This window comes from Rosa chinensis, chromosome 4 (genome assembly GCF_002994745.2).
Source record: "Rosa chinensis cultivar Old Blush chromosome 4, RchiOBHm-V2, whole genome shotgun sequence".
NCBI classification, from domain to species: Eukaryota; Viridiplantae; Streptophyta; class Magnoliopsida; order Rosales; family Rosaceae; genus Rosa; species Rosa chinensis.
In genome coordinates this window covers 7,674,561-7,685,829 of record NC_037091.1, presented here as the reverse complement: position 1 = coordinate 7,685,829, position 11,269 = coordinate 7,674,561, and the positions used below count along the sequence as shown (strand labels likewise).

The 11,269-nt window shown below is 32.3% G+C and overlaps 1 protein-coding gene across 1 annotated transcript; it reads right to left on the bottom strand.

Moving 5' to 3' along the window:
* Nucleotides 1–2,580: 2,580 nt before the first annotated feature.
* On the bottom strand, nucleotides 2,581–8,817 carry LOC112198536 (deacetoxyvindoline 4-hydroxylase). Its single transcript, XM_024339678.2, has 3 exons — nucleotides 8,162–8,817; nucleotides 4,811–5,132; nucleotides 2,581–3,067 (listed from the first exon to the last, which is right to left on the bottom strand). Exons 1-3 carry the CDS (start codon nucleotides 8,671–8,673, stop codon nucleotides 2,813–2,815), a joined length of 1,089 nt encoding a protein of 362 aa, XP_024195446.1. The 5' UTR covers nucleotides 8,674–8,817; the 3' UTR covers nucleotides 2,581–2,812.
* Nucleotides 8,818–11,269: the final 2,452 nt, after the last annotated feature.

Below are 11,269 nucleotides of genomic sequence, written 5' to 3'. Positions count from 1 at the left end.
ACCACTTTTAGTTCTCTAAATTGACACACACACGCGCGCACACATATATAATATTTATCCAGAGCAAGGCCTCGCTCTGAAATTAAAATGCGAGCTTAGAGTTTAGGGTCACTTTTCGGTCTCATATCCATATATCGACTGTTCTATTTTTAAGTACTAATGTATAGATTATCTCTGCAAAATTTCACCTAAATTGATGATCTTTAAGATATCTAACTTGTTTAAACCAATATACGAATTGAATCTGTCCAACCTGAACCATACTAGCTTTAAGGCAATTATTAATGCCTTATTGACCATTAGTTTAGCTGAAATTTTACAGAGATGATCTATACATTAGTACATAAAAATTGAATGGTCGAGATGTGGATATGTGATTAAAAAGTGACTCTAAATTCTAAAATATCACTTTAATTTCATACCGAGACCTCGCTTTAGATAGGATATGATAATATATATATATATATATATATATATATATATATATATATATATAATCTAGTTATCTAAAAAGTTAAAAACACCAACCTTATAGAGAAATAAAAAGTCATAACTACCCCGAAGAGGTGATTTTGTTATCTTTTGTTGATGAAGAGAAATTGTGGCACAGAAGTGAGGCCCCTTTGTTAATGTGCAAGTCAAACTCTACGAACTGTATGCTTGTAGCTCTATTGGTCAATTGTTGCTTTTATTTTGAGAAGAAAAAAAAATACCCAGCGAGCTTGCTTTGAGTTTCAAAGAGAGACATAGCTTGTGATATTAGTGCAGGCTTTTAGTTTTCTATCTTTTTGTGACCGTTTAGCACCTTCATCAATTATTTTTGGTTTCTGTTAAAAAGATCTTGTATCAAAACCTCATGTCATGCAAGTGCGCTGTGTAGAAGAAACACATAGCTAATTCTTGTGATGTCAGGTAGTTTGACAAGTTTCTTGTGTCCCCATTCCATTCTGTATTTCTGCCTTGCGAATTTGTTCTTGGTTTGGTCAGAGCATTCATCACTTAGGCCTTGAACTGAGGCTTCGAGCTTCTTGTTGACTTAATCTCCAAAAATCCCTGGATGTATTTGCTGGATTTCAATTATTTGTTATAATTGTGAAGCCAACTATTAGAATATATCAACAGACCAATGACTTTATTTGATGAAGCTTATGACAGGGTTTACCCATGGAGACACTGCTACTATGATGTTTTTGGAGGTGTTCCTACTTTTGAGGCATTGAATGCCGCGAGTTGGGAAAGCAAGGATTGCTGTCGGGATTTTGACATTTGTCTTTACAGGTGCTCAAGGCAAATAAGATAAATTTCTACATTTTTTAAAGGTATTAAACGAGACATCAGAATGACACTACATACACATCTGATCAAACATCTATACTTGTTCATATCTTTATTTCTCTTACAATTTTCCTCTTAGAAAGCTTCACCGTGTATAGTCTCTGCAGTTTGCAATGAAAAAATAGAAGTGAAGCCAACGAATCTGGAAGTTAAAAAAAAGAAGAAAAAATTTGATTAGACATGAAGAAAATTACTAAAGATTTGTAGGCATATGGTTAGAGTTCGACTGTGTTTTGGATAGTATGACATGAATAGTCTCTCAATCAACATGTTCAAATGATGATTCAATTATATATCACGTTCAAATCATATTCAATGTATTCCTAGGAAATCTTGGCCTAATTTTCAATTGGACATGTTAAATCTCTCACTTGATTATTAAAGGACTTTGTAAGATAGAAAAGAACAATAAAATAATTAAAATTTCCCATATAACTTAATTCAGGTCATAGAAGTAGAAAGAAAGAGGAAGATACATGAAAATTGACATTAGTCTTTACCAGAGGCGAAGATTAAGGCAACGAACTTCTTTGGCGTTCATTGGAGAAGAAAGCACATAGTGACACCAAGATGATGGAATAGTCTTTTGCTAGAGAGAGAGAGAGAGAGATTAGTGTTGCTAGCAAGTTAGGTTAGAATGAGACTTCATGGGATAATAATGACTTTTTATCTCGCCATAAGGTTGTTTTTCAATTTTTTAGAAAATCAGTTTATAAATCAACTTGGAGACCTAAAAATGGTCATTTTTCAAAATTAATCGGATTCTTCATAGGGATAATTATGAATTTTTATCTTAATTTTCATAAGGTCGTTTTCAACTTTTTAGAAAATCATTCAAAGAATTCTAACTAAGCCTAGTTAAAAAACAGTGTGAAATTTGGAAATTTTAACAAGAAGTTTTTGATGAAAAAAAAAAAACACAAGAATTTCTTTTTTAGCAAACAATATAACAAAATTCAATAAAACAAATCAAAATTACAAATCCAGCAAACATAAAGGAATAACATCCACCGAGGATTGACCAAAAGCCAAACCAAGACAACAAGTACAACAACTTGCGACAAAAATAGAAAATATGACAACAATAACTCAAACCAGGAGAGTTCAAGGCACCCAGACCCTAATCTGGCTAGGAGAAGGACATTGTCACAGTGATAGCACCATCACGAACAAAGTCACACCAACTTTCAAGAGCACAATTGGGCCAGATTCGAAAAGTTGGAAGAAATCAACAATAATCCCAGTTAAGTAGCAACAAATTTTTGATCATCTCAGAACATATTATTAAACATGAAAAAAAATGTATTTGATACATAGAAATTAAAATAATAATATCATAGAAATTAAAATAATAACATGGCATCTCCAATAAGGGTGCCGTATGTCATTTTTATTCTAGTCCTAACAGTAAGAGACTAACCAATTATTGCATAAACTAGTACTAGATACATGTTTCAGCTCAAACTTCATTATAAATTCACAGCTTCAAGCTTTCAAGCCCGGATACCTCATTTGCTTCCCATTGTTTGTAGTGGCACTGAGTATAATCTTTCATAGTTGTTTCTCGGTAAACTGGAGGTTTTTCTTCTGATGTCAACTCCTTGATTGGCCCATACAATCTCGAAGAGTTTTCTAGTGATGGTCTGAAAAAACATGCCACAGAAATTCTGGGACCTTCCTTTTTAGCCAATACTCTGTGATTGACGCTTATGAACTTATTGTTTGACATTATCTGCATCAACATACCCATTAGTTAGAAACTACAAAATAGGTAAATTAATTTATAATTGTTGGGAAAAACAAAAGTGGCACTAGACAGTTAAGTTCATTGTGAAAATTCAAAAGTGCAATAGAATAGAGCCTTTTAAAAAGTTTCTCAAATAGTTCATTAGAAGTGACAGCTTAAATGGAGGCTGTTTAATGTATTTGAGAAATGGCCTACATATTAGAAACTTTTGCAGTCAACAACGACATGAGGAATCACATGCAAATATACAATGTTGAACATATGTGTGTGTGTATATATAAAATATTTATTCAGATCGAGGCCTCGCTCTGAAATTAAAGTGTAAGTTTAGAGTTTAGGGTCATTTTTCTGTTTCATATTCACATCTCAACCATTCAGTTTTTAGGTACACATGTATAGATCATTTCTGAAAAATTTTAGCCAAATTGATGATCTTTAAGTTATCTAATTAACTCGCTTAAACCGATGAAAGAATTGAATCTGTCCAACCTGAACCATACTAGCTTTAAGGAAGTTATCAATGCCTTAATGACCATCAATTTGGCTGAAATTTTGCAGAGATGACCTATACATTAATACCTAAAAACTGAATGGTCGATATGTGGATATGCAATCGAAAAGTGACTCTAAACTCTAAAAGCACACTTTAATTTCAGAGCTCTAGATAAGATCTGTATATATATATATATATATTTTTACACGATACAGTGACTTGTTGCTTAAAAAAATATAAAGAATTCATTGAATGTTTGGATTAAAGAAATTGAAGTTTTCTACAGTTCACCTTAAGTGCAATGGAAATGGTGTAAGAATTATTTTGTGGACTCATTGTTGTTTATATGTAGTAGTTATAATAACAAGTTAATGACTTTCAATATTGAGATTGCTTAGAGATTATAATCCTATTACAATATGGATATTGTATCTACATCTATATTGATTAGTGAAACTTAATATACTTGAATACAAGGTAATGTATATTGATACATAATATAGAGGAGTAATTATTTGTTTTAGTATATATTAGGATTAATTTTATGGGAAGGATTCTAATATCAACCTCTATATAAGTCGAGGTCCTTGCATTCTCTAGACAACGAGTTCTACAGTCACTCCCCCCATTAAGAGATTACTTGGACTTAAAAATCTATAGAACACTAAGACTTGCAGTGATGACCTTTGACTCTTCACATTAGGTATGTGCCTTGTTCTTATGTTAATATAATCTAACTAGCATGCCTATAGTTCTTGTGTTTATGTACTTGTAATTGTGTAATACAGGTGATCATTCAGAATTAGATCGCAGATGGAAGATAAAAAGCAATAGTCTCTATCATCAAAACACTTCCGGGTTAAAAAATATATGGCCGGGTAACCGATGGCAAATGTTGCATGATTTTTTTTTTTTTTTTTGAATATTTGCCTGCTGCTCTATCGTTACCTAAATTGTCCAAATTATAGTTAGCTGTTTCATATCTGGAATTTACAACATAGGTATCAGCTTCCATGACAATATATATATATATATATATATATATATATATATTTATATTTAAATATATATATATATATATTTATATTTATATTTATATATGTCACTGGTACGTCTTATATGGTATGATAAAACATAAAATTGTGTACAGGAAGCAATTCACCGTATATAATTTCAATATGTACTGAAACAATAGTAAATATCCTTGGTGAATAGATGTGACATAGAAAGCTTGCCTGCAAGAAATCTCCAATGTTCACCACCAGAGCTCCAGGTACATGAGGAACATCAATCCACTGGTTTTGGTACAAAACCTGGAGTCCACCAATTTGGTCTTGAAGTAGGATTGTCAGAAAATCAGGATCTGCGTGTTCGATAGTACCAATAGCTAGTTCAGGTTCCGGGCATGGGGGATAGTAATGATTAAGAATCACATGCTCCTCTGCGCAATCCATGTTTTTGAGGTGATCAGGTTTGAGCCCAAGCGCCTCAGATAGCAATGCAAACAAAATGACACCTAATTTGTGAGCATGCATAGAATACTCCATAATTATATCTCTGCAGATTGTGTAAAGGAAACCACATCATCAGTTCGAATAAAAATCATTTGTCGTTCATTTTAGCAAAACAATATTACATAAGTCACAATCCCGTACAGTACACATTAGAGAGTTTGACAATTGATAACTATTTTTATTTTATTTTATCTATGTATTTTTATTATAAATTGATTTTATAATATTAAAAGAAAAATAGTTAGCATATTTTCTTAATTTTCATCGTAATATCATGCTACTAACATTATATATTCATTATTGAGACTTAGCTTCACTAATAAGATGGAAAGAAAGGGCAAATGAGATGTATATTGGAGAACTAACAAATTAAGAATATAACAAAACTGGAAGTCGTCTCAATCTTAATAAATATGAAGCCTCCCCATTTAGCATTTTCTGCATGCTGCACTTCATTTTCGTGCTCATTTAATAATGTATTAAAAAAAAAAATGAAACATGTAGATGAGGAGCATGAGAAAATCACCCAAAATATAAGGATCCAAAAACACTTGATAACTAGATTTTTAAATAGTTTTTGTCTTTCAACGCCGTCTTAGCATCTAAAATAAGCCGTCTTAGCATCTAAAATAAGCCAATCCTCATGTCAAAAATAATATGTAACTAATCCATTTTTATTTATTTTGTAGCAAATAAGTGGAGTTGAGAATTTTGGAAGAAAATGGTACAAAATTGGAACAAATTTGAGTTTTCGACAAGGAGATGAAAAGTCAACAGTAATCAACCATGGTCAACATGAGTGAGGAAGCCGAATTCGAGTATTTCAAGATGATGCCTTCTGATATGCTTTAAGACCGGAGAAGGAAGAAAAAGAATGAAGAGAATAAACTATTAATTGATTAATTAGTGGCCTAATTAATTAATTATTAGCTTAATTAATTAACCCATGATGTGATTAATTAATCTCTAGCCATGACGTGCAGCAATTGTGATTTTCAATTGACAGTAAATGACAATGTACAATTTCTTATTTATACATATAGTTTCTTTATTAAGAGAGAACGTCTCTCGTTACTAATCCAAAAAAAAAAAAGGTGGTTCTAGTTGGATCTCTAAATTTGTTATTTGGACCTCCTATACTTAGTACACCTCTAATTTACTTTTTATAATACCTAAAAAACTAAGTAGACCTCCTTATTTTACCAAAACACCTTTGAACATGAGATAAAATAATCTTTTACTCTACTCTTTATCTCTATCTTCAACTATGAGAAGAAGAATAAATCAAAATCACATGATATTGCTCTCTTATGAGTATGTCTCTCCTCCACCAAAATTACTCAGAGGTTGGTTATTGATCTTGATATGTTGCTAGAATCACTTTGAATTTGCTAAAAGAATGATTTCAAGGGTTTTGGGTTGGAAGATTGAGTAATAACTATATCATAATATTCAATTAATTTAGTTTAAGAAATTCCAAATCAGATTGTTTTGAATTTACTTTTGTATTAAATGATGGGTCATGTATATAAATTATTATTTTTACTTAATTGTTTTAGGTAAATTATAAAACTATATGGCAATATACGGAAATTCCGGAAAAAGAAAAAAAAATTTTAATTGAATGTTATATATGGGGAGGTAAGAAGAGTAATTTTTTTTTTTCATTTGAGAGTTTCTATTGGGACCTCCAAATCTGCTCACTAGACCTCACTCTATTATGAATTATTAAATGACATATATAACCTACTATAAAATGACTATTAAGGACAATAATTATACCAAAATAATATTATATTTATTTTATGTAGACTTTCCGATTCAATAATATTAGATTGTATTCCTTATTATTTTCCTTATTTATTTTTATTTTCCAATTTCACTACATACTCATTAAAGCATTCATATATATTTAATAATAATTAATAATATGATTAAGAATTTAAGATCATGTGACATAAAAATGTATGATATATATGTTGAACGCATATTGATGAGGGAAAACAAAATAAATTCTCTTATGATTTATGACCTAAATCGAAGTCAATCTATTATATATGCCAAAAAAAAAAAAACTAAAATTTTTTAAATAATTAATCATGTCGTACAAAAAATACAGAAAAAAAAATTAAAAAACCAATGATTTTTTTTTTTGAGAATAAAAACAAATGATTTCTTCATTTTTTTTTGCACAGCTAAAATAGAAAAAAAATAAATAAAACATAATAGTTCATGCCATTTTCTTATTGATTAGACATTAATTTTTGAAACTCAAGTTTGATTAAGAAATCTATATTTAGTTAAGATTTATAGAGTGATTAAATCATTAAAATGACTAAATTTTTTATTTTAAAGATAATAATTTGTTTGCAAATTATATGATTGATGTTATTTGAGGAAGTTTAGTGAGGTTTAGTGAGTAAATTTAGTATTTGAAAATTTGATAAGAGGTATAAAAAGCATAGAGGTCAAGTGAGTAAATTTGGAGGTTCGAATAGAAAAACTCTTTTCATTTTTCTCATTTTGTCCTTATTTGTCTTTTCATATTACTTGACAAAGTCTATTAATAATTGAAAAGAGTTAGAGGTCCAAATATCAAATTTGGAGATCCAACTAGAACCACCCAAAAAAAAAAAAAAAAGGAGAAGTTCTCCTCACCCGACCTATAGTATAAAAATCAAAATCATTCATTTTTTCAAAATCCTTTGAAAATAAACCTTACTAAAAATTTGTCAAGATCCATTCAAAAAAAATGTCAAGATTGAATCTATTAAATAATGCATTGACAAACTTGGTTTGGTGTATATAGAGAATATATATAATGCATAAATTAACTTTCTTTTCGGATGACACATACGTAAATGATTTCGTGAGAGAGAAATCAATCATGGGTTGTGAGGTTTCATAATAGTGTTAATAACTCGTCATTTAAAGGAGCACATGCATGCATACATGTAGTATGTACGTGAAAGATGGTGAGAGGGGATTTTAAGGGATAACTACCCGCAAAGAGGTTAACCCAAAAACACGTCCTTCCCTGAAATTGCAGAAGATTTCAAGGGATGAACATACCTGCAAACGAGAGGAATTTCTTGAGGATCGAACTGCTCGTCACTTATGTTACACTGCAAAGTGTCCCTCCAATCAGCAAACATCAACAGATAGAGGGAACTGCCAGAGAAGTACTTGACGTTCCTTGCAAGCTCCCGACCATAGTACTCAGCCTTGGCCTCCCTGGGAAGCTCGTGAAAGCCATGCGTTGCCTCCATCATGTCCTCCATCACTCTCTCAGGTATCCCATGGTTCACCACCTGAAACAACCCGTAACTCTCTGCGGCCCTCCGGACTTGGTCGATCACCTCGGCAGATCTTCCTTCATTGTCAGCCAGATCAACCACTGGAATACTGAAATGGCCAGATATCTTATGGTTGAGAGCGGTGGAGGGATCTTTCTTTGGACGGACGAAAATGGGTGGGACTTTGGTGATTCCGGCATCAACGAGCCCTTTGACACCAGCTTTGGATTCGTCGAAGGCCTTCAGCTGCTCCAGACGATCAGGGTCGCTTGATTTTCCCAGGACCATTTTTACTGAAGTTTGATAAATGACAGACTGGGAAATGCAAAATTAGAAATAAGAACTTCTCTATATCTATCAAACCCGCACCGAGTTACGTGGTGGTGAGCAAAGTAGCTCCGACTCTTCACCTTCTTATAGAGCTTGTTTTGGACATGCATGCAAATCAACGTGTTGACAATGGGCCTTTCTTTTCTGTATCAAAGATACAAATAATTCAACAGAGGCCTTAAATATACAAATAATTTAACTGGCTCTATTCAACAGGCCTTCCTTTTCTGTATCATAGATACATATCATCCGACAGGCTCCCCTTCAATTCAACAGAGGCCTTAAATATACAAATAATTTAACTGGCTCTATTCAACAGGCCTCAAATATACAAATAATTTAACTGGCTCTATTCAACAGGCCTCAAATATACAAATAATTTAACTGGCTCTATTCAACAGGCCTTCCTTTTCTGTATCAAAGATATATAATCCAGGATACAAATCATTCAACAGAGACCAATTCAACAGAGATTAATAAACACCCCCCCCCCCCCCCCCCCCCCCCCCCCAACAAAAACCGACCGACCGACCAATTTCCTATCCATGACATTTTGAAGACGAATTGGAATGCGCGCCGCAAAATCTAGTTTTGGAGAGAGCACTTGCTTGGCCGGCTACCCCAACTGCATGTCACCCTCAAGCTACTAAGATATTTATTTTATTTACCTCTGCTATTAGTTGTTAGAATAGTTAATGATTAAAACTCCAACTATATTTGTACACCTGAGCTTAAATCCTCCTGGTTGGACATTGGTGGGAAAAATGTATCAAACACAGGCTCCAGGCGCGGTGCCAGGATTTGATGTCAAGTGGGGCACTCACAAAATATTAAACCTCCATAAAAGAAAAAAAATTTCATTGACAAATAAAAGAAAAAAAAACACCCAAAATGATATCTTTTATTGTCTAAAACAATTTGTAAATAACTATATTAAAAGTAATTTCAAAACTAGTGTAAATGTCCAAAACATAATATATATTATATACAAAACATAAATGTTCAGGCCAGAAAAACAAAACAAAAAACACACAAAAGTTATCCGTGCTTAGTAGCTCGAACCCATGACCCTAATGTTGCCAATTGATCAAGCTTCCACTATGCCAGACTAATCACACTGCATATGAAAAAACTAGAAAATATATAAACTTTACTGGGTCACGGGACTCAGTAGGCCCCAACGTGGCTCCGGCACTGACAAGCTCCGACGGTCACTCAACTTACACCAGAAATAAGAAGTAGTAATTGTAAAGAAAGACAAATCTATGCCGCAAATAAACTTACTTTTTATTTCGTAGATCATAAGCTATATAATACATAGAAAACGACCCATAAACATAAGGTTTACACAACTTGAAGAACAAGTAGACTTAAACTAAAATGATAAAAGCTAATTAAAAATAAATCTTAAATTAAATGTAAAGAAGATGCCTTAAAAAATATATAAATAATGAAATATCAAAGATTACAAATCTATAGTTAAATGATAAATAATGCATTTGATGTTGCCCCATATATACGCTTCCGCATCAAGCTGTCCTGATTGGAAAGATGTCGCCCTCGAATTCAAGTCTTTGATTTCGCCCTGGTTGGAAAGATTTCACCCTGAAATTCAAGTCTTTGATTTCACCCTGGTTCGAAAGATTTCAACCTTGAATTCAAATCTTGAATTATTCCTTTCTAAATGAATAAATAATTAATGGAATACCTAGCTAATGTTGACTTCAGAAATCTGCTTATCATAATTAATTTTGCCAACCCAAAATTTGTCTCACCTTTCTTCTTTCTTAATATGGTTAACTAAATTCTTTGGGAATTTGCATAATGAATGTATTAACTCCAACAAAGTCAACAAAATTTTGCTCAATATCTCTCCACAATATTGACATGATCGCGTTTTTATTGTTGTCTTGTTTCTTACCATATATGAGAGCATCTTCCATTGAGCCAATTTGCCTGTTATAGAATATATCATTGCTCACCCAAGATTCTTCCATTTGATTTGAGTTATCTTTTAAATTGCACAAAACAGTATTTTTCCATGAGCATGAAGGCACCAAATTAGCATTTAATTGTGGATCAATAGCTTTGTGATTTGAATCACGAAGTGTGATACTCCGAAAATTCGTTATTAATTTCTAAAAATTTCCTGGAATTAATAAAGTATTCTTTTGTAAGATTACTTGAGTTGTTGGTGAAGTGGAAGAATTTCGGACGAATATTTACTCGAAACGTTTTATTTTTGAGGTGTCAAAGGTTGAATTTTTATTTGTTGAGTTTCTCCAAAAACTTCTTTCATAAAAGTCATAGAGCGAGTCGATACGAATTTGTTGACATGCGGTATGCGAAAATTGGAGATCATATGAGAAAGTTTTATGGTCAACGGAAGTTATTTCTATTTTTGGAAATTTTGTATAAATTGGATATTTCAGAAATTACTTTTAGAGTTTCCATTTTGGGAAATTTTTTGGAAAATTCCAGAAGAATTCCCTCTCACCCAACAGACCAGACCCGGTCAAAAATCATTCCTTTGGTGTCCTCTGACAACATTCTC

Coding starts and splice junctions, on each gene's coding strand:
- LOC112198536 (XM_024339678.2), bottom strand. CDS start 8,673: ATGGTCCTGGGAAAATCAAGCGACCCTGATCGTCTGGAGCAGCTGAAG. Junction 5,133..8,161: donor GAAATTCCTCTCGTTTGCAG/GTATGTTCATCC, acceptor CACAATCTGCAG/AGATATAATTATGGAGTATT. Junction 3,068..4,810: donor ACATTGGAGATTTCTTGCAG/GCAAGCTTTCTA, acceptor ATGTTGATGCAG/ATAATGTCAAACAATAAGTT.